At 48.3% G+C, this 23,078-nt stretch overlaps 1 protein-coding gene across 8 annotated transcripts in view; it reads right to left on the bottom strand.

The window, feature by feature from the left end:
- Nucleotides 1-486: 486 nt before the first annotated feature.
- ARHGEF2 (Rho/Rac guanine nucleotide exchange factor 2) overlaps nucleotides 487-23,078 on the bottom strand; it is a 136,411-nt gene continuing 113,819 nt past the window's right edge. For 7 of the 8 annotated variants that reach the window (XM_060269554.1, XM_060269555.1, XM_060269553.1 and 4 more), the window contains 20 exons: nucleotides 20,274-20,341; nucleotides 18,719-18,782; nucleotides 17,806-17,935; nucleotides 16,951-17,060; nucleotides 15,906-16,052; nucleotides 14,404-14,654; nucleotides 13,915-14,040; nucleotides 13,663-13,780; nucleotides 12,114-12,365; nucleotides 11,175-11,251; nucleotides 10,700-10,869; nucleotides 9,160-9,227; nucleotides 8,871-9,065; nucleotides 8,322-8,417; nucleotides 7,678-7,745; nucleotides 6,825-6,866; nucleotides 6,674-6,724; nucleotides 5,007-5,417; nucleotides 3,377-3,572; nucleotides 487-2,294 (listed from right to left, as the gene is read on the bottom strand). In XM_060269554.1, coding sequence (XP_060125537.1) covers nucleotides 2,209-2,294; nucleotides 3,377-3,572; nucleotides 5,007-5,417; nucleotides 6,674-6,724; nucleotides 6,825-6,866; nucleotides 7,678-7,745; nucleotides 8,322-8,417; nucleotides 8,871-9,065; nucleotides 9,160-9,227; nucleotides 10,700-10,869; nucleotides 11,175-11,251; nucleotides 12,114-12,365; nucleotides 13,663-13,780; nucleotides 13,915-14,040; nucleotides 14,404-14,654; nucleotides 15,906-16,052; nucleotides 16,951-17,060; nucleotides 17,806-17,935; nucleotides 18,719-18,782; nucleotides 20,274-20,341 — 2,726 coding nt within the window. In that variant the 3' untranslated portion in view covers nucleotides 487-2,208. The remainder of the gene's footprint in view (nucleotides 2,295-3,376; nucleotides 3,573-5,006; nucleotides 5,418-6,673; nucleotides 6,725-6,824; nucleotides 6,867-7,677; nucleotides 7,746-8,321; nucleotides 8,418-8,870; nucleotides 9,066-9,159; nucleotides 9,228-10,699; nucleotides 10,870-11,174; nucleotides 11,252-12,113; nucleotides 12,366-13,662; nucleotides 13,781-13,914; nucleotides 14,041-14,403; nucleotides 14,655-15,905; nucleotides 16,053-16,950; nucleotides 17,061-17,805; nucleotides 17,936-18,718; nucleotides 18,783-20,273; nucleotides 20,342-23,078) is intronic. The other variant, XM_060269558.1, reaches the window with a different exon arrangement.

The following is a 23,078-nucleotide window of genomic DNA, read 5'->3' as shown; positions in this document are numbered from 1 at the left end:
ACATCCATTGAGTTTTACTGCTAGAGATGGGGAGGATGTGTTTGCCATCAGAAATGCAGCATTTGAGGGGGGAGCAGCATTTTAATGTATCAAAGCTTGTGTTATCCAAAATGGGTTTTCCACACTGGATACGCACATACATACCTCTCCCTGAAATAGTTCGCGGATTTTGAGGTGTGCATGCAATTTTCTTTTTATAAGATGGGGAAGAAAAGGCAGCTCATTCACAAACTCCGTAACCACTCCTTTCAAATCATATTCACCTTGGGCAGAAAATTTTCTGCTGTGTAATCTGCTCTAGGGGCTAACTCTCCATGGGTCATCAAATTGGGTTGGAATCCTCAGAACAGGAATTCCCTGCTCATTTCAGTGGAATGTGTAATGGTGTAAAGTCCAGAGCCGTAGTCTAATCAAGCTAGCTCCAGGAGTCCTTTTTAAAAAAATAATAATCCCTGGATTAAATCTTCCCCCTGACAGATATCTTAAAAAAAAATCCCTAGCTTTGGTACAGAAAGGAAGTCACTAGACTGAGCTAAAAATAAAATTTCCACTGCCCCTCCCCCAATATACAACAGGGCCCAGTCTTCATTATCTGCAAACCATAGGTAACACCATGAATTGGGGAAAATTCTCCCTCCGATAACATGGCCACGCCTGGTTGGGCAGCCAGGAGGAATCGTGTCGTGCTCCCCAAATGTCCTCATCATTTGAGTAGCTTTAGTTTAGGGCAAAATTTAGAATCTGAGAAGCAGTCGTTCCATTCACTGTCCTGTAGGAAGCAGCGTGTCGACGTATTTTCCAAAGCAGCAGAGGCTCTGCTTGGAATGCTAAGGGCCGCAATACTGTAATGCAGAATTTGCGGTTGCAATACCCTCTGGGTGTTTTGGGCTACAAATTCCCAGCCTGTGCACCGTGGGGCTGATGGGAATTGTAGTCCAAAATATCTGGAGGGTATCAAATTGTCAGATGTTTGCAGTATCTCAAGTCTCCTGCAAACTGCAATTGCGTTAACCAGCCTTCCCGAGGCCTGTCTCTGAGCGATGAATTGTTGAGCTTTAGCAGCTTGAATCATTATAAAGATAAATCAGGGGCTCCTGGATGTATTCCCCAAAGGAAGTTCCCCTGCTTTAAGCACTTGGGTCAACATTCTCTGGAATGGAAGGTCCTTGGCAGGGCGCAACCATTTGCTACTGAAGCACTTTGTTTCCTGCCACAACTATGAACCGAGGGGGGAGGGGGGACACACCTGCAACTGGTGTATGTGCAACCGGTTTGCCAATTTGTAATGTTCAGTGTTCCTTTAAAGAGGCATTAGAAAGTTTGTTCTTTGCACTGTGCGTAACAGGGAGCGAGGAATGTCTTGGTAGCAGATTTCTGTGTGTGAGAGAGACAGAGAGAGAATGGGAAGGGGGGTGGGGAGCAGTGTAAAAGTGTCTTATCCAGATAAAAAAGGAATACAGGATTCAAAGTGGTTGGGGGGGATTCCTGATTGGGGGGGGGGGTTAAATCCACAACTCCAAGGACACCAGGCACACAAACCTGGTACTGGGACACATGCAGTGTAAGAATTCTGTGGACTCATATGGACTGTCTTGGGCTGACAGACCCTTCCTCCTTCCCCTTCTCAAGATGCAGAGCTTGGCCAGGAAAGCAGAAAACACTACTTCTTGCCCAGCACACAGAGACCCATGGAGAAGCAATAAAACAAAATAAAAAAATAATTTAAAACTTATTCTTTGTAAGGAGAAGGGGCAGGCTCCACCCATTCCCAAAATAAATAAAGTTCAACTGCACGGAGGTGGGGGTGAGGTTGGGTTCCGAATCAGCCATATCCCAGTTATTCATGGCGCCCGGATTCTCCCGACCATCATCCCCCCCCAATCTGAATTGAAAAAGACACCCTGTGGGGCAATAAGAAGGTGGTCCTCCCCCTGCCCCATCGCCCATCAATGAGGAATGATCAAGGCCACAGATCAAGCGGCGGTCCCCAGAGGGGAGCTGTGACCCAGTTCCCGGCGCCTACCCCCACTCTCAGGGCATGGTTTCCTGCTACCCCCTCCCCTCTTACCCGCCCACAGCCCACTCCAAAGTTAGCTTGGCGTGGTCTTTCCAAGTCCCTGAAGTTCCAGGCATGGCTTTGATTGGAGGAAACCTGGAGTTTGGTTGGGGGCAGAGGTATCCCAACATAACCCCACCCTGCCACACCATCTAGCTCTCCGAGGAGCCGCCGCCTCCAACGTTCAGTTCCTGGGTGTTCTCAGCCTCCTCCGGGATGTCCTGCATCCTCAGGAAATCTGGAGACCAGGCAAAAAAGACCTTGTTATCTCAAAAGGCAGCGGCGGATAACGGCCGTTAATGAAGATCAAAAACGGAAAAGAAAAAGCAGGTCGACTGTAGCATGCAGGTCTTTTCTTGGCTCTTACACCTGGACGTTCGCACCAGATTTTTATATGCGTGCAAATTTGGCCAAATGTTTAGAATCTGAATCTAGAATCTCAAAATGTAATATTTATACATGTCCAAAAGCAATACTGCACAGTCTACATTTCTAGGGCCAAGAGTATCGATACCATGAGAGGGAGGGGAAATCTCTCAGTTTGGTATCAGCTGCAAATCTGATGAGCATTCCTTCATCCATGTCATTTATAGAGATGTGGGACAACATCAGGTCCAAGACAGAACCTTGTATCTTAATGATTGTATTTTATTTGTTGCTCTGCGCAGGGCCACCCAGAGAACATATACTGATGGAAAGCTCTACAGATATGGAAAATAATCAGGTAAGTAAATAAATAAGTGCTCAAAGGGTAAGGGGGGGAAAGCTACAGGAGGACCATGATGAAAAGGTACCTGCAAAAGATTTCACCTGCTTATTCAACAGGATACTTGGCTGGCCATGCCAATGAAGACCTACCCTTGACTGCTGTTCCATTTAAAAGGAAATCCCTCTTTTATTTTATTTTATTTTATTTGAAGCATTTATATGCCACTTAATAATTAGCATTTCTAAGTGGTGTATATAAAAATATATTGGGAGGGAGTTCCACAGGCTTGGACCAACTGTGCTGAATGTGTGGCTTCTAGCAGTTACAACCTGTGCATCTGAGCCGGGGGGTGGGGCACCTGCAAAGAGCCTGGTGATCAGGCAGGGATCTGAGGGATCAGGAGGTCCTTATAATATCCTGGACCCAAGCTGTAAAGTAATGCAAGGCCCTTGAACCTGGTCTGGCGTCATATGGGCAGTTACGTTTGGCTTCAGTTTTAATCTCTCAGGAGAGCCTAAACATAGGGGGAACTTGGCTACCCTCCCTTGCAGGGGCAAGTTTGATGACATCACAGCTGCAGCATCTCCAGAGAAAGACCTTTCATCCCTCACCTCTTGGGCTCGAAGGGGGAGAATGTGGGTGGGCAACCCCTCCTCCTCCTTCCTCGGGGAGCACCTCCAGATCCTGGTCACCCTCCTGGAGTCTTCCAGGCGCACCGTGGTAAGCCATGTCATCCCGCTGACAACCGGCGAAGGTCCAGTGGAGGGAGTGGCTGCCAGGAGACAGCAGGTCGCCTCCTCGGCTCTGCTGTCGGAAAGAGAAGAAGGGGGTTAGCCTGGATCAAAGCCTCAAAAGGATATGTTCCGATGAGCTGTTGCATTATGAAGATACTCTTTAATACCGTGGTTTTATTAATGTGGGTTGTAGCCAATTATATATATATTTGCATTCCATTGTTTTTATTTGTTTATTTATGTCGTAATACATATATGGAATCTTTACATAGTAATACATATGCATTATATTTGTAAATTCACATTTTCACATTTCATTATGTACCCGTGTTTCTCATATTATAAGACACGTCTTATATTTATTTTTTCCTCAAAAAAACACACTATGGCTTATTTTCAAGGGATGTCTTATTTTTTTCCTCCTCCTCCTGCCGAGGCCGGCATTGCTGCTGCGCCTATCACTATGTCTTATTTTCGGGGTATGGCTTATATTCCTTGAATGCTTAAAAATCCTGCTATGGCTTATTTTATGGGTATGTCTTAAAATATGAGAAACAGGGTACCAACATTTAGCCATTTCTTATTTGCTTCTTATTTCTTGCCCTGTGTTTTCCCTCCACCCGTGCGTGACTTCCTTGTTATTATTTTGTAACTTTTGTAACTGTGGTTGTATTTCTGTATCTTAATAATTAAACATACATTCTTATATATCTGTTTAACTTAACTTTGTGAAATCAGTATATACATATCAATACATATCAATAAATTCTTGCCAACAACAAATAATGGGCACGACGGACCTAAGTCCATTCAATTCAGTGGACCTACTCTGAGCAGAAGCAGTAAACAACCCTGGGTCTTTGTTACTGCTAAGCTGCCTTGGAAGGATTTTTGCAGAATTGTAGAGTTGGAAAGGACCCAGAGGGGTCTCAGCTAAAAAGTGGGCTATAAATAATTATACATAAATAGACTTAAGCTTCAGAGAGACTTAAGCTTTCTTAAAATGGATCTACCCACCTCGTGCAGAGCTCAGGGAAGGAACAAGGTTTTTCCACCCCCAACTTATGCATCTCAGTGGGAGAACCTAGTATCTTTTTTTAAGGGCAAATTGGGGGGGGGGGTGGCACAAAAACACTGAGGGCAGGATACAGCCCACAGGGCAGCTCCCCATCCTGCGGTAACTAATTGATCTAATGCTCCTTCCCTGTTTATTGTGCCACCATTTGCTCTGTTTTCCTACATTGATATTTAGACTTGGAAACCCTCCATTGGACCCTATTGAGATTTTATTGGGATACCTGAAGGGAAATGGTTTGGGGATGGAAAAAGAAGTATTTTATTATTTGCGGATGTCATAAAACATAATTCAGTCCCAGTCAGCATGTCCATTTTGCACTCCCACCATCCTCGGCCAGTCCAAACTGATGGGAGGCATCCGGAGAGTACTGGGTTGGTGAATACTGGTCTGACCGGAAAGCTTTTGAGCCCAATGGGAAGAAGCGCTTACCGGAGGTGGGGTGAAGCTTTGGTACAGAGCGTCGCCTGCGGGCAAGCTGCGCCTCCGAGGCTCCGCCCCCTTGCGCCCCCAGGCCGCCTCCAGGGGCTGCCGCAGAGCCACCAGCTGCCTGCGCGCTTCTTCCGCCTCCTGCTCCTGCCGGGCCCTCTCCTGCTCGCTCTCCCGCAGACGGACCTCCAAGGCAGCCGCCTCCTGCACTTTCTCCTGGCAGAGCTGCCGGCAGCGGCTCAGCTCCTCCTGTAGCAGCGTGTGCTGCTTCTGCAGCAGCGAGAGGTCGCTGGCCTGCCTGTCGGCGGAGGAGGAGCCTTCCTTGCGCGAGTTGGTCCGGCTCAGCCTCTCCCGCCGCTCACCAGCCTCCTGCAGCTGAAGCTCCAGGAGGGAGTCCTGATGCGCCACAACGCCCTGGAGGGGAGCAAAGGGGGAGGTGCCATTAGCAGGAGGCAGGATTGCCCAACCGGACTTGTTATTGGCTCTCGATATCCAGAAGGGCATTGCAGGGGCTGTTGTGCTGCCACCGTCTTGCATCCTTGGCCAGCTACAACAGAGGGACAGTGGACGACAAGCCAAGCATAATCCTGCCCAGTAGCCCCGCCATTACTGAAGAAACTGGCCTCTGGGGACTCAAAATCAGGCTTTCCCAAGCTGGCACCCACCAGTTGTTTTAGACTGCAGTGCCCACCAGCCCCCCGGCAGCACTGCCATTGTGGACTACAATTCCCAACAGTCCCTGGCAACATGATCCTGCTAGCTGGGACTGATGGGAATTGTAGTCTGAAACATCTGGAAGGCATGAGGTTGGTTGGGGAAAGCTGCTGAAAATGTCTGGGCCTCCTCAGGAAGAGAACTGCATAAGTGCAGGTGTAGGGCAGTATACAAATTTAATATAACAACAACTGGATTGTGAAAAGCAAGCACGTTCTGCTCCTGTTTTGCCTTCCTGGGGCTGGTCACCTGGCTCAGCAACAGGCCATTTTCTACCTTTCATATACTGCACGACTGCATCTTACATGGCAGTTCACTTTCCAAGCGTCCCATGCATAAACAAAAATTGTGCATACCCTAAACCATGGGTAGGAAAACTAAGGCCCTTCTAAATCGCCTTCTAAATCCGGCCCATGGACGGTCCGGGAATTAGCGTGTTTCCACATGAGTAGAATGTGTGCTTTTATTCAAAATGCATCTCTGGGTTATTTGCGGGGCATAGGAATTTGTTAATTCCCACCCCCCCCCCATAGTCTGGCCCCCCACAAGGTCTGAGGGACAGTGGACAAGCCCCCTGCTGAAAAAGTTTGCTGACCCCTGCCCTAAACTTTGGAACTGCCCTGCAGTCAGACAGTTTTTTTGGGGGGGGAGTGAGAGACTCCCCTGCACTCCCAGAGTCTGCATGCAGAGCAGGCCTTGCCCCCCAAGCAAGACGGAGAGCTTAAAAGCTCTTTTCATGCTTGGGTCACCTGAAGCGGACACAGAGCAAAAAGAGCTTTCAAGCTCTGCGCCTTGCTTGCATTGAACTTGCACAATTTCAACCAGGAAAGTTAAATGCACATAAGATGCAACTGTACTGTACCAAAAAAATGCAAGCTCTCAGCAGACACAGCTCTGAAACAAACGGCATCCTCTTTGAACGGGAGCCCTGGAATGGAGGTTTGAATCACACTGACCTGCAGGTTGTGAAGAAGGGAGTACAGAGTCCTGAGCCGCTGCAGCACTTCCTGTGGGATGGAAGGACAAGGCAATCAGTCCGATAAGGCTGCGCCACCCCATAGCCCCCAGCCCCAGCCCACTGGCCCAGGTCTCCTCTGTTCCACTCACCTCCTGTGGTACTTTCTGTTGTAGCTGATTGCCGTTCCCATCCTACAACAGGGATGCAACACAAACTGTGTCAGGTGCTACCTTGGAAAAACTGGCCAGGAAATCACATATCCACCTTAGCTCTGTACTGTCTACACTGACTGGAAGCTGCTCCCCAAGGATTACAGGCATGGGACATTTCTAGCCTGTTAAATGTCTGGAGGCACCAGCAATTGAACCCAGAACACTCTGCAGGCAAGGCAGGTATTCTATCGGTAAGCTACGGATAGTTGTTTTTTTTCCTTGGGGGAAAAAACCTCCAGTGGAAATCTTAAAGCTCTTGAGATGTTTCAACTAGTGAGGTTGCTTGGGGCTTGCCTGGGGAATTTTTTTGGTTTGTTTTTCAAGCTTTCTTTGAGAATACAGGGGTACCTCTACTTACGAATTTAATGCGTTCCGAACGCACATTTGTAAGTCGAAAAAAGTTGTAAGTCGAATCCCATAGGAATGCATTGGGAGAAAAAATTCGTAAGTAGAAGCAACCCTACCTAAAAATTCGTAAGTAGAAAAAATCCTATCTAAACTGCATCCAAGATGGCGGACGGAGCTCCGTTCGTAAGTAGTGTTATTCGTAAGTAGAGGTACCACTGTACTGGTGGTGGTGAGAAGGTTCCCTAGAGGTAAGAAATGATTTTACAGCTTCTCCTTAATTGAAAGTAAGATCATTTCCTGCTGGGGAGGCAGGAGGGTGTTGCTTTCTCCCAGTTCAGTTTGGTCCATCTTGGCCCAGGAGAACCTTCTGCTCCATTCTAGACTTCAGGCCAGGCCCAGAGCTCAGGCGCAAACTCCCCACCAGCCACACCAAAAGACTCACCCGTTGATTTGAGTCAGACTCAAGCCTGATGAATTCCGGGGAGCCATTGATGGTTCCGGTTTCGCCATCTGCAGGCGGAAAATAGATGAAACCAGGTGAGAGGGGGGGATCCCTTTCCAAACACCTTGATCCTTCCCGCACCCCAAATCTTAGCTCCATAAACTCCATGAAAATTTAACCAGCAAAGAAAATCAAGTTGGGGCAAATTCATTCACTATCCAAATTTACACCAAACAGAGGTCACTTCCGAATGACCCGTTGATTGAGCCTGTTTATTTCTCTGTTTTGATTCATGCTGGTTTTAATGTGTTTGTTTCTTCGTTGTTCTACCTCGCTTTGAGTTATTTTTGTGAAAAAAGCAACCAATAAAATTGATCGATAATAATGAAAATAATTAATTGCACAACCCGATTTTCCTGGCATGTGACTGAATACTACCCATGAAACAGTGATAGTCCAGAAGGGGCGACAGAAGTTGCTCAACACATGGAGTTATGAATTCATTCCCTTGGACTAGCTCAGCAGGGGAGCTGCTCTGCCCCATAAGGTGAACTTTGGGGTGGGGGTGGGGACGGACTTGCTAGGGGAAACTGGCAGGGAAGAGGGGCACACAGTCATAGAAGAGTTTAGGGCTGGCTCCGTACTTGTGGAATTTGGGCTGGAGCACCCGTTGGGAGCCTGGCTATGGTTCTGGTCTCGGTCCCAGCTGGGTCCCACGAAGAGATCTTTGAGAAGTTCCACTGCGCAGGCATTTTGTCAGTAAAGAAGGGGGGGAGTGAAGACAAAGGGAAAGAGACGCAGATTGATTAGTAAGCCATGTAATATTTGCCATATTATATTAATATGTACAATAAAGCCTGGTTACCAACATTGCCCCCCCCATCTCCAACCAAGCTGTCACACTTTATTGCAGCCTTTGTCAACTCAGTGCCCCCTGCACCCGCTGTTTTGGACTACAACTCTCACACTGCAAAGCATCCTAACCTGCTAGCTGAGCAGTCTAGCCTGCCAGCCGTATCTTCCTATGAGACAATGCAAGCTCTTGGGAGCTCAAAGAAGCCCATTTGCTCCTTCCTCCCTCAAGCCACCTGTGGTTTATTGGACACCCTATTTGTGCCTCCTGTGACCCCTCATCGGAGGCAGGAGACTTGGGCCTGGACGGGGAGTGTCCCTTAAGTGCCGCAGCATGCTACCTTCTTTGACGGCCTCCTGGATCAGCTTCTCGCCCTGGGGGGTGTCTGACGACTCGGTGCGGAAGAGGGTGCGAGGGTTCACGCAGCTCAGGGGCCCGTCCTCGCTGCAGCTCTGAAGGGCCAGGATGTCCGCGAAGAGCCTCACTTTATCCTCCAGGAGTTCTGAGATTTCCCGGTCGCACTGGAGTATCTTATCTGCACGAGGGAGGAAGAGACATGGCTGCCGGGGGGAGGTGGTGGGTAGCAGGAAGAGCACCCTTTCTTAGAGTTCTGGTTTCGTTTGCCCTACCTTTCATCTTCCGCAGAGAGGCCTCGTTCTCTGTCTCAACGAGTGGGAAATCGGCCCGGTCGGGGCAACTGTAGTGGGCAAAGCGACAACCAAAAAGATCGGTTTAATATTCCTGGCAGAGCAACGGATGTAACTTGCACCTTTTATGCAGGAAGCTACATTCCAGACACATGAAAGCCAGAGGAGGAGGGGGCAGAGGAAGGCGTGTGAGGGGGTGTGGCCTGGGCAGAGGCCCGAGGGCTGGGGAGAGAGGCCCGGAAGGCTGCATTTGGCCTCTGGGCCCGAGATTGCCTACCCTGGTCTACCATGACTGAGGATCCAACCTGGGACTTTTCTGCGTGTCAGGTCGGTGCTCCACTGCTGAGCTAAATAATTTTTTAAAAACTTGTATCTTCCATCAGCATGCATTAGATCCAAAGCAGACTTTAGGAATTCTCTTGCTCTGAAACCTGACGCAAAACGACCTAATAAGCATCTCTCAAGACTGATGTGCAGACTGTAATTTGAATTTTGCACTGCTCCAAATTTGGTGAGATAGTATTTGGCACACACACACACAAACGGTACCAAAATCCATTTAAAAATGTGGGTATTTTAAAGATTTGTTATTAAAAAATGTGTACATGCTCAGTGATAAAATGTGGAGTAAAATCCATTGGGGGGATGGTTTTGGTTTGTTTTAAATTGATTATTGTGGAAATAGGATGGAGTGGGCTTATGGACGTGAAGCTAAAGCAAATTGGAAATAGGTTGATAGTCAATAAAACCACCTCACCTTTGCCATTCATTGTTCTGTTAGCCCTACTACTGTTAACCTTCGGGCCAAATATCTGCATAATTTATGCACCCACAGATACAGAAGGGCATTTTCTCTTGCACCTTCCAATGTGACCGATACCTTCGGCTTTTGGGGGTGGAAGGTTTAAGGGCACCTGCTGCTCTAACGGGTTATGCCCCTGTGGTCCAGAAGAAATTGAAACAGTGAGCCATGCCCTACCATTTTGTGAGATTTATTGAGATCTCCGGAAAGGATTGGTGATCCAGAAACACCTTTGTATCTTCTGAATATTAAGTTTTTCTTCTTTGGGTAACATTGTTATAGAAACAGTAGCTCAGTTCCTGTTGACAATGATGAAGGGACGAGGGAGGGGGAGTTATTTAGGGGAAGGACCATCAGTCAGAGGTAGAGCTGCTTCTCTGCACACGGAAGTCCCAGGTTCAATTCCTGGCACCTCCGGGGCGGCTGCAAAAAGATCCCAGTCAGTGTGGACAATTCTGCGCTAGTTTTTTTTCTTTTTCGGCAGAAGGGCAGCTTCCTACCTTCCTACGTTTATCCAAAGAAAATGTGGCCGTGTTTCACCATTTGCTAAGAGGTTGCTCGACAATCTTGCCCCTCGTTTCATACGTTAATGGGTGTGGACGTTTTTATTGTGAGGTCTGTTGGCTGGATCAATAAACTGGTCGACAGACCGACTGATCTGTCCATCCCTACAACAGCCTTCGACCAGGAGGGCTGGGCCCCATCAGCCACAACACTCACAGCTGGACCGCCTGCTGGATGTGCCTCATCCAGGTGTTGCGCTCGTCCCGGGAGGCGGTGTGCACCTCGTACATCTCTGGCGGGGTGTTGCTGAGGAGGAACATGCCCTTCTCCTGGTTGGCAATGTCTCGCACAATCAGTCTTTGGAGGGAGATGACAGAAGGCTTGTCCTGGGAGAGGGGGAAGAAAGTCGATAGCATTTGTGGCGCCCTTCTGATTGTTTTTTTTTAAAAAAAATTCATTACTACAGTAATTTTAATTACTATGTTTATCCAAAGGGCTCCAAGGTGTTTACATGGTTTTCCCCCTTCAGGTTGGTGGCGGTCATTGCCTCCTATGGGAGCAAGTTCCACAGTTTAACTATGTGTGAAGGGCTTTCTTTCATCTGTCCAGCTTCCCTTAGCCAGAGTATCCAGTTTGAGAGTCTGGGCCCTTTACACCAGGGAATAGGCACAGCCCACAGAGCATATCTCACCAGGGTGGGGAAGGTGTACTTCTGGTCCTTCTCCTGAAGGAAGATGAGAACATCTGTCATCAGAACTACCAGGACGTCTGCAAGAGAAAAGGGGAAGAAACAAGGTGTTAGGGGCTGAAAGGTCTCCCGGGTTGTTGCTGCACATTCAATCTCTTGCACTCCCCTATCAAAGTGAAGATCCTGTAGAACCACTACCCAGCACTGCTTTTCTGGAAGGAGATAGCAAGGTCCCCTTTATCACCCTGGCTGTCACTTGCATCCTCCATTCTCAGAATCGCCTGCCTTGGAAGGGGTTACATCCCCCTGGAAGGAGAAGGCTCACACGACTTGGGGGTTGCTACTGGATTCTACACTACCACTGGAAGCCAAGTGGCTAAGAATGCCTTTTTACGGCTCCGTCTGGCTCACCAGCTATGGCCCCTTTTAGAGAGAGGTGAATTGGCCACTCCACTCCATGCTCCGGTAATTTCCAGAGCATTGGATCACCGCAATGTGTTTTCCGTGGGGCTGCCCTTGAAGACTACTAGGAAACTTCCAACTAGCCCAAAACGCAGCAGCCACATAGTTGGCTGGGATTCTGTTTGGATCTCATATAACCCCTGGTTTAAAACAGCTGCACTGGTTGCCAGTTTGTTTTGGGGCCCCAAAAGTTGTTTTTAATTTTGCATTGTTTTAATGCCATAACCTTCCCTGGGACCTTAGGGTGAAGGGCAGGTTTATAATAACAACAATAATGGCATTATTTCAAACTGCAAAGTGCCTTGAATGTGCTGGCCAAAAGCCGATGCATAACCATAGCAAATACATATATAAAGCATGGCTGTGCCTGTTCAGAATCGGAGATTCTTTTTGCAGTCTGGGAGACCTCCCTCCTTGAGAGCCACATGCCACTAGAGGGTGGCAGTGAGCTACACACACAACCCCACAGGCCCCACCCACCTTTGAAGCGCCCGGTGGCCGTCTTCCAGAGCATGCAGCCATCGTGTACCAGCTTGCGCCGCAGCATCTCCTCTTTGCAGAAGGGGCCGTGCTCCCAGGGAAGGTGGGCCTTGGCGCGCCCATCTACCCGCCCGTAAATCTCCTGCAGCCGCGCATTCTTCTCATAGTCATGCACTTCCTGGTCGACGGTGGAAATGAGTTCCTTGATCAGAGTCAGGGAGGTGCTCAGGTCCTGCTGGTCCGCTTCGTTCCCTGGGGTGGGGGAAGGCAGGTGGGGAGACCATGATCAAAGGCTCGGTTTGGTTATCGGGCTTTTTGGCCCGAGGGAAAACCTCTCTGCCAACCAGAACCCATTGCAGCCTCTCACAGTTGCTGCCTCCCAATCGCACTGCAGATTCAATGCCCCTCTGTCTCGCTCACTTCCAGTTCCTGGGTTTCAAGGGGGTACCAGACCTCACCCACATTCAGCAGGGCTATAAGCATCACTAGACCATTCTGAACAAAGCAACACAGCAGGCTCCGGGTATGAGTCTTAATTTTATCTCCCCCACCAAATGGCTTTACTGAGCTTGGGAAGTTCATCAAGGTCACATTAGGATGGTTATCAGCAGCTGAATATTAATTTGTTATGTCCTGGGCATAGCTGCCAAGTTATCCCTTTTTTTAAAGGGATTTTCCCTTATGCTGAATAGGCTTCCTTGTGAGAAAAGGGAAAAATTGGCAGCTATGGTCCTGGGAGCTGTGTACAATTCCACTTTTGGTAGAATGGTACCAAAGGACATGGCAGGTGATGACAATCAATAGAGTATCTAGGTCCGATTTTTGTGTGCAGACCCTTTAAATACCATGCAGTGCATCTTGAATGAATCATCCATCTCCCTTAAATACAGTATATATGAAACTGCATATACCCAAACCCTTGGAGCTGCTCCCATGGCTAATGGGTGAGGGGGCAGAGAGTATGGCCAGCACTCCCAGAGCCCATGTGCTGAGCAGGGCTTGCCCAGCAAGTAAGGCAGCGAGTTTAAAAGCTCTTTCCACATCAGGTAACCCAAGCAGAACCCCACATGAAAAGAGACTTGAAGCTCAGTCTACGCCTTGCTTGCGGGGCCAAGGTGTGTTTGGTGTGCTGGCTCTGGAAACCGAGGGGTGCTTGTGTGTGACCTCGCGGGAACTCAGATTGCTCAAGAGATCTCGTGAGATCACCCCGGAGTCATTGTGCAGAGTGGGCCTTGCCATACAAGCAGGCCCAGCACAAAAAGAGCTTTTAAGGCTTAAGCTCTCCGCCTTGCTTGCATTTAACTTGTGCAATTTCAACCAGCCTGCCTTCAACTGTGCAAGTTAAATGCATGTAAGACACAATTGTACTGCATTACAAAGAAAGAAGATTCCTGATGATTGATTGCATACATAATGAAGCTCCAGAAATGCTTCAGAGGGTTGGTATTGTAGGCATTAGTTGACTGTTTGATGGTCATGATTAAGAGAAAAAGAAGCCAGCTTTTTGCCCCTTTGGTGAAAGGTCACCCTGCCCTCCATTCTCTGGTACCTTTGGAGTTCTGCAGGATCCGGTCGATGAGCCCGGGGTACTTGGTGATGCGCTGGGTCACCAGAAGGATGCACTCTTGAACCCCGTGCCGCCTCAGCACCGTCGACCGTGTCAGCCTCTGGAGAAAGGGGCAAAAATTTACACCGGGGAAACAGGTTTCACAGCCTTGGGAGTCGGATTTCCCATTTGGGGTGGAAGGGGGTGAGGTGATAGACCTTCCCAGTGGGAAGGAAAGACGGAGAGGCCCTTTACCCGGATGAACTGCTGGAACCGCTTGTCCCGTGCAAAGAGCTCCTTGTAAAGCTTCACGGCCTTAGTGTGGCGGCTGCAGAACTCAGAGTAGGCCTTCTTCATCTGCTCGGCGCTGCTGCCTGAAAACTGGAAGGCAGAAGTACAAGGAGGTGAGATCACAACAGGGAGACAGGCCACAGCTCAGCTGGAAGAGGACCTGCCTTGCATGCGGCAGGAGGTCCCAGGTTCAATTCCCCACTGGTATCTCTGGGTAGGGCTGGGACTCCCTTGCTTCAAACCCTGGAGAGTCATTGCTGCCAGTCAGTGTAGACAATACTGAGCTAGATAAACCCATGGTCTGGCTCAGTACAAGGCAGTTCCCCATGTTCCTGACATATAGCCGGGCAGGGAGAAGGGAGATAAAGATAGTTGCTTTCTCCCTCTATGCCCCTCCATGCCACACACCCCACTCCAAATGGGTGAGACCAGCAAGAATGGTGGCTGCTGCACCTGTTGGATGAGGATGTCCCCCAGTCGGTTGATGACGAAGTTCTTGTTGCTGTCGGCGGCCAGGGACTCCTTGCGGCGCTCCAGGAGCTGGACGAGGAAGCGGTCGTGGATGTCGCTGAGCTCATCCACGCAGGGGAACATGCTCTGCACCAGGGCCACATCCATCTGGAGGTCCTCCAGCATGCCCTTGCGGAAGAGGTTGGTCATGATCTTCAGCGTTTGCACGTGGTGGAGCTCTGTCTGGATCAACTCTGCAGGAGTGGGAAGAGGGGAGATGTGAACCAGTTTGCATTGGCATAGTAGAGGCAAAAGAAGGTGGGGTGGGGAGGGTGCGCCAGGGCTCACCCACACTTCTGTTTTGCCTGTCCAAGAGGTTTTTCATTCGCCCCACCGCTTTCCCCTGGGAAAAGCCGCTGTTTACTGCTGAACTGGAGCAAACATCAGCTGGGTTTTCTGTGGATTGATGTTTGCTCCAATTCAGCGATAAACGGCGGGTTTCCCCAGGGAAAGCAGCGGGACACAAGGAAAGCCTCTTAGAGCTGTGGCTAGAAGTCATGAACCAAACGGAAGAAATCGTGTGACATAAGTGTGTAAGAACACTGAGTGTAAATAGTACAATTCTCTTCCTGGAAATGAATCGGTTCAGAATTCAGATGGTAGAATTATCTTGTGTCTGAATGTTCCACCCACACCAAAGTGTTTGTGTGCCATTAGGGAGAATTCTGTCTCCTCCCTGGTGTGCTACCTTTTTACATGCCAGGTAGTTTTATTTATTTTCACACAGGGGAGCACTCAAATATGCAATTTCCACTTCCTCCTGCAAGCGGAAGTTGTGCAATCCCAGGAGGGCTGTGCTCATGGTGTCAGAGGTCTGGATGGGACCTCTAATTCCCCCTTTAAGGTTGTTATTCTGGCCAACAATAAACCCGGTCCCAAAATCAATACGGTCAAAACACCACTCAGGGGGTTGTATTTGGTTTGAGACACTTATCAAGGAGGATCCTAACAATTTCTGTATGCCTCCCTGCGAAGAGGCTTATAAAAACCAGGAAAGGCTTAAATTCTACAAACTCTGTATAGCAATTTCCACTGGGGGGTGGAAGGAAGGAAGGAAGGAAGGAAGGAAGGAAGGAAGGAAGGAAGGAAGGAAGGAGGAAGGAGTGTTATTTCCCATTCCCAATGGTGAGCTTCAGGCTAAATGACACATGATGTTAAACGTGTGCTTTAAGGCCTATCCTGCCATCCATTTGCTAGTCCTTAAGGTGCTTCAAGAGACTGTTGGTTTTGTTGGTGCAGACTCACACAGCTACCTTTCTGGAGGTTGTTATGTGTGCACATTGACAGCATTTCGTGTGTCTTTCGAACTGTACATTGCTGGGAAGACATGGACTGGCTGTGACTAAGCTTCTCCTTCCAAGGTGACATGGTGTTTGGGACCCATTGCGTTCAGAAATCCTTGGTAGGTGGGGTGGAGGGATGGCAAAAGTGGCACAAATCCTCACCGTAGATGACATCTTGGCGCTTCATGACCTCCTTTTTGTGCTGCTGCAAGTAGTTATTGTCAACTGCCAGGCTCCAAGAATCAGCCTCAAAATCCTTCTCACCAGTCTCAAATTCGCTCATCAGCTGGTTGTATATGACTTCGGCCCCTGGAGGGAAAAAGAGGGGGAATGTGTTTGTGTCTATACGTATGTGGTAATGACTTTGATGGAGGAGGGGAGGAGGGAAGAGGATGAAAGCCTAACTGAGCCTTGAGGGCATGCAGAAATGCTGGACATTGGGAACTATCAAACCACAACATGCACACAGATAAGTGCATCTGGGGTTGTGGTATTGGAACTCAGCAGGTCCAAGCCACACAGAGACACTGGCTCTGATGTCGTCTCCCCAAGACTTCATCCAGGAACGCTGCATGCTTTGATTGGTCAGAAATCCCATGCAAAAGAACGGGGGGGGGGGCAGCTCAATCAGGTTTCATGTTTACAATCAAGCAGTGCATAAATTTTATGGAGGGAAAATAAAAATAAATAAAAGCATCTGGGGGTTCAAGGTTGATGAACAGTCAGCACCCTTAAAAAACAGCCCCCTCCTCATTTGTCAGGCAGCAAATACATACATACATACATACATACATACATACATACATACATACAGTGGAACCTCGGTTTACAACTACCTCTGTTTATGAACGCCTCCGTTTACGAATGCCGTGGAGGACCTGGAAGTGTTTACATCCAGGTTCCGCAGCGTCGGATGCGCAGATCGCGCAGAAGCGCTCTATCAGCGCTTCGCGCACACGCAAATGTATGCCTTCAGGGAGTGAATGCCTCCGTTTACGAACGCCTCCGTGGAACGGATTGCATTCGTAAACCGAGGTTCCACTGTACATACATACATACATACATACATACATACATACATACATACATACATACATACCCAGCCTGTCTGTTCTTATTTGTGTTAAACTCACCCAGATTCCTAGTTTTCTACACATATGCACAGAATACTGGCACAGGATTTCATCACCCACACTTCCCATCTCACCTTCGTCGATGAGGGACTCGACCGAGAGGGTCCGATTGCGCATATTCAAGGAGTCAGTGGACTGGGACAGGATCCTCCGGAGGCCAAGAGGAGATTCATCGTTGAAATTCCTGGACAGGAAGAGGAGAATTTTCTAAACCAATACAACTGTCGCTTTATCATCTTGTTTAATACACAAAACAACCCTTTGAAGTAGTCGAGGTTGAGATAGAGAGGGCTTGCCCGAAGGTCGCGCACGATTCCGCCAGGGATCGGAACCCAGGTCTTCTTAGTACAGGTCTGATAAGAAATACAAGACTGACACCATCCATTACAAAGAGGGTTCACGTTTCGAAAATATTCCTACAGGGAGGGTGGGGAACCCATAGCCCTCTCCGGGTGTTCTTGGACTAAACTTCCATCCTCCTTGACCATTGGTCTCCGTTGGTTGGGGTGGATGGGAGTTGGAGTGTTGCAACATCTGGAGGGCACTGGGTTGGGGAAGACTGGGCCGATGTAAGTTAAGAGACAGGTGACCTGCTCCACAAATCTTGCAACATAAATCTGGGCACACAAGGGAGAGATTTGTGCTTTCTCTCCCTACTAGTTTAAGAGCATAAGGAAAGAGCCTTCTGCATCAAGGTCAATGAACCATAAAGTCCAGCAACCTGTTCTCAGGGTGGCTAACCAGGGAAACTCGCAAGCAGGACCCGAGCACAAGAGCCCTCTCCCCTCCTGAGGCTTCCAGCAACTGGTATTCAGAAGCATTGCTGCCTCCGACTGTGGTGGCAGAGAACAGCCATTGTGGCTAGCGGCCACCGCCAACCCTCCCCTCCAGGAATTTCTCCAATCCTCTTTTAAAGCCATCCAACTTACCCTGCAATGTTAGTGGTGGAGACGCTTTTGGAAAGAGACAAGGTGGGGCGACCCCGGCGAGACCCCAGCAGGGTCTGGCGGAAGCTCTCAGAGGGGTAGATGGCAGAATTGGGGCGCTCCCTGATGGTGGCTGGAGATTTGAAAGAGAAACGGGGGTTGATAAGAATTGCAAGACAGGCTTCCATCATATCAAAGGACAAGTTGCATCATGCAATTCAGGCAGCCAATAGTGCCCCACCGGGTTTCTACAAACGACTAAGGGTGCTGGCGCTTAAGACAGCCTGGAGGCAACACTCCCATCCCCACTGTATACAGAAGAGATCTCAGAGGTGTGCCTTTGGCAGAAAGGCACTCTGCACATGTTCAGAAGCACCCACTATTTTCAGAACTGGCCAAAGGGGTTTCAGGGCCACACTTTATTGAGGGGTCCATTAGACTAAAGTGAACCTCACTCTTCCCTTGCCCCACCCAAAACTGGGGAAAGCACCTCAGAAACGGTATCTCCCCAGCTGCCCTCTCCTCTTCTCAGCAGCACAGGCCGTGCTTACTAAGGGCCCATCCGCAATAATAATAATAAATATTATTAATAATGTAAAGCAGCGGCATCCTGCTTTTTAACAGATTCTTTAGGGGAAGCCATGACTCTTTAACTGTCAGTCCCACTTCCCAGAGAACTCTGGGGGTTGTAGTTCTGGTAAGGGGTTTCCTAGCAACTCTCAGCACCCTTAACAAACTACACTTCCCAGGATTCCTTGGGGGAGCCGAGACTGTTTAAAGTGGTATGATACTGCTTTAAGTGTATATCACAGGTGGGGCCTTATAAGGCAGTTCCTTTAGCAGAGGAGAACTCCTCCCCCAGCTGACTCCCTGCCCTGTTTCCCCTTCCTGACGTGGGATTCACAGCTCCACTCACTTTTGTTCCTCAGGGACACCGTCTGCAGGGCTGAATTGTTCTTCAGCAAGGCTGCCTTTTGCTGCTGCAAGGGGCAGGGGCAGAGAGAAAGAAAGAGAAAAAAGATGAGCAGCAGCTGGGTCATTGCAATAAAGCTCTGGTGGAGGAGAAAGGGGGTGGCTTTGAAGTATCTCCTGTGTGCTTTTGGATGGTTCCCTCTGGAACATGAAAGCAAGCACTGTAGCTTACATTTGTCTCTATTTCTTGATACCCATATCTGGTAAATTACTGCTTTTGTGTTAGGGGGACCATCTCTCAAAGTGCTCGAAACAAAATTAAAAAATTCCTTCCAGCAGCACCTTAGAGACCAACTAAGTTTGTCATTGGTATGAGCTTTCGTGTGCATGCTGTGCACACTGCTCAAAGTGCTGCTACCGCAAGCAGATTCCCAAAGGCTCTTTTCAGCTGCCTTTTCAGTCTGTGCTCAGTCAAAACTTTTCAGTCCAAACTCAGCATAGGAACATTGGAAGAGCCTGTTGGATCAGACCAAAGGGGGCTCTCATCTAGCCCAGAATCCTGTTCTCACAGTGGCCAAGCAGATGCCTTTGGGAAACCTGCAAGCAGGACCTGAGCCCTCTCTCCCCTCTTGTGGTTTCCAGCAACTGGTGTTCACAAGCATTGTCTCCAACCATAGAGAAAGAGCATAGCCATGCTGGCCAGTAACCATCACCAGCCCTCTCCTCCTCCATGGATTTGTCTAATCCTCTTTTAAAGCACTCTAGCTTGGTGCCCCGTCACTGCCTCCAGTGGCAGCGAATTCCATAGTTTAACGGCTTGCTATGTGAAGAAGTACAAAATGCCACCCTGTAGTAAAACATTCAAAATCAAAACCAACACCACCATGTTATAATATAAAACCCATTTCAAAAGCAACAGCAGGAAAACAGTAAAGCACGCACGTGCACACAAAACACAATTTTGGCTGGCATCCAACTGAAGTAGGCAGGCTTTTAAAGCTTTTTAAATATATATATATATATATAATACTGCAACTGAAAGGGGCCCTGAGAATGACCCAGGGAAGACCTGAGCAGCTCAATTCTGTACCAGTACCAAGCAATACCCACTCCAAAAATTGCAAGAAATCAATCTTTTAGGCACCTAACACTTTGGAACTCCCTGCCTATTGACATCAGGCAGGCACCTCCACCATACCCTTTTCAGCACCTGCTAATGACATTTTTGCTTAGACAAGCCTGTCCAGATGTTTAGAATGCAGGTGTGTTTTTAGTTTATTGTTGGGTTTAATTTTTAAAAATGTTTTTATTTTATTTTTTTACTAATGTTTACTAATAACTCTCATTTTTTTATTTTGGTAAACCGTTTTGGGGTTTTTCCCCTCCAATTAATTGATATATAAATTTCATGAAATAAAATGAATATAAATAAGTAAAATAGTGTAGTATCAGCCACAAGTTGGTTAGAAACATTCGTCTCTCATGTCCCGTCCCCCCCTTGCTCACGGCTTACAAGAGTCCCCCCTCTCTCATACACACATTTACATGAACACACTCACCTTCTGCTTGACTTTAGTGCAGTTGGGCAGAGTATCTTTGCAGCGGTTGTGAATGGTGACATTGCAGGCTGGAAGGGAAAAACAGAGGAGGCGTTGAGTGAGAAAGAGATAGTGTCAATCGGATGCTGAGATTCATCCACTAAATCAAAAAACCGAACCTCATATTTTTTAACAGGCCCTTTCAGACGGGACTTTAACTGAGCCAAGCTCTCCACTAGGCCCCATCTAGCAGTGACATGATTGATTGAAAATGAACAAAGGTTTGAGTATGAAGAGGCAGAGTCAGGACTGGCCCTACCATTAGGGAGAGTGAGGTCATTGCCTCAGGCAGCAGAAGCTGGCAGACAGTAGCTATATAGCCCCTTGGCTGTCTGTCAAGGATGCTCTAGGTGTGATTCCTGCATCTAGATGACCAGTGGGATCCCTTCCAACTCTACAGTTCTATGATTCAATTATTCTAAATGATGCCCAGGCAAAGGGCTGGTTTAGCATGGACATAGGCGCAGGGCACTTAAACTCTTTTCTCTAGTGTGGAGCTCTCTCTCCAACTGTTACACACAGGGGAACAGTGGTGACCTGCAACAAGATCACATGTGATTCTATAAGTACATAAAATAATATTGGCAGCCCCTGCACTAGCCCTCTGCTCTCAGCTGTGTTTGAGGTTCGACGGCCAGCCCACTCAGCTTCTATACATATGAAATGGAGGGGATGGGAGCCACCCTGTTCTCTGCCTTGGGCAGCAAAATGTCTTGGACCAACTTCAACCATCTCAGACTCTACAACTGGCAGATGAGGTCTTGGCGGTGGTAGTACTGCCCGGCTGGCATTGACCCATGACAGGGTCTTCTCAGTGGCATCTCCCTGTTTGTGGAACGCCCTTCTGCACAAGGTGCATCTGTCTCCCTTGTTGTCAACCTTCAGGAAAAACTGGAAAAACATTCCTGTTTGCCCCAGGCATTTTGTGGCAGGAAGATACTGTTCCTGGCATCCCTGAAATCATTGGCTGGCAGAACATTTTTAATTACTTTTAAAATGTATTTTGCTATTAATGAGTTTACTGTGCCAGGGTGTCTTTGGGAGGAAGGGTAAGGTATGATGATGATGAAGATGATGACGATGATGATTTGTGGGGCAGTGTCTGTATTTTACCACAATGCGGTATTGCCAGAAACAAAAAAGAAAGGTTTCCACAGATCCTATGGGGGGCATCATCATTGAAGGCGGCCCATGAGACAGCACTTTGCTGAAAATGGACCCCCCCAATCTTGGAGCCAATCAGGGGTTCAAAAGGAAGTTTGGAAGCAACTTGTAAAGCACCACCAAAGTTTCTGGGTCTGTAGGAAGGAGTAGCAGTTAGGGTGGCCATTTGAAAAACAACAACAAACAAACACCAAACAGCTCTGCCTTCTGGATGATGCCCACCCCCCTCACACTGCAGCCTGCTGTTTCCTCCACCCCCAGAGAAGAGTGAAGGTTCTTCATCCTGCCCATTTGGCTGGCACACAGATGGCAGCTTGCCCCTGCTGGGCATGGCCTGTGTGCCAAGCTTTTGGCTGCAAGGAACTACCGGGGAGAACACGGTGATCACTCCCCCATGCTACAGCCTGTTCCTTCCACGATCTGCTCGGAAGGATGGCGTGAGTGAAATGGGGGGAGGAGAAGGCTGCCTCTCTGACTGCAGGAATAAATGGATCAAGGACACACACGCAAATACGAGAGTGGCCACCTCTTCTTCGTCCACAAGATTCGCAAAAGGAGTTGTGACCACAAGGTGACCATTCCAGTCCCACAGACTACATGGTGTTGTGTCACTGTGTCTCCACTCACCCCGTTTAATCTAGAATGATTATTGCACTCCACAGGCAGACAGCAACGCCACCATGGAAAAGGTGCCACAGAGCAAATCTAACTGATTGAAGCAAGCTGTGAGCGTTCACATGGAAAGTCCCTGGATAAAGATTTTCTCCATGAAAAGAATGTTCAATGCATTCAAGCGTGGAACCTTTTGGTTTCTGAATAAGGAAGAGGAGAAATAAAAAGGCGCAAATCGGACCGTGGGGGGGGGGCACAGGGGGTTCGTGTATGATTTGCCAGATAGCTTCAGATCCAAAGAACACCTCACCTGCTTTCTCACAAATTCTGACTAAATATTAGGAAGGACTTTCTGACAGCAAGAGCTGTTCAACAGTGGAACAAACGATTTTGGAAGGTGGTAGGCTCTCCTTCCTTGGAGGTTTTTAAGGAGAGGTTGGATGGCTGCCTGTCAAGGATGCTTTAGGTGTGATTCCTGCATCCAGATGACCAGTGGGATCCCTTCCAACTCTACAGTTCTATGATTCAATTATTCTAAATGATGCCTAGGCAAAGGGCTGGTTTAGCATGGACATAGGCGCAGGGCACTTAAACTCTTTTCTCTAGTGTGGAGCTCTCTCTCTCCAATGCTCCCCTCCAAACACTCAGTCCACTGTGAGCCAAAAGCTGAGGTGCCTCATGAAGGCCATTGGTGCAGTTTAAGCTGTACTTAAAGAGGGCAGGGAAGCAATTAAGATAAAGCAAGCAAATGGGCAGCTCATATTCTGAGCTAACCCTCCTGGGCCAGCAAATCAAGGCCCTCTTGTGAGCGACTGCCAGATGGGATAGAAAGTCAATCCCTGTTTTTCTTTTCATGCATTTCTCCTTCAGGATATACGACGACCAAGTTCACAAAGCTCAGTGACTCACGGAATATCCAAGAATGCATGAGTAGGAGGAAGTGATGCGCACAGGAAGTGGATTTCTCTGGCAAGGACAGTCATTTCTCAG

The sequence above is a fragment of the Zootoca vivipara genome, chromosome 17 (assembly GCF_963506605.1).
Source record: "Zootoca vivipara chromosome 17, rZooViv1.1, whole genome shotgun sequence".
Taxonomy (NCBI): domain Eukaryota; kingdom Metazoa; phylum Chordata; class Lepidosauria; order Squamata; family Lacertidae; genus Zootoca; species Zootoca vivipara.
Note: the sequence above shows the minus strand (reverse complement) of the source record. Positions and strands in the feature narration are given on the sequence as shown.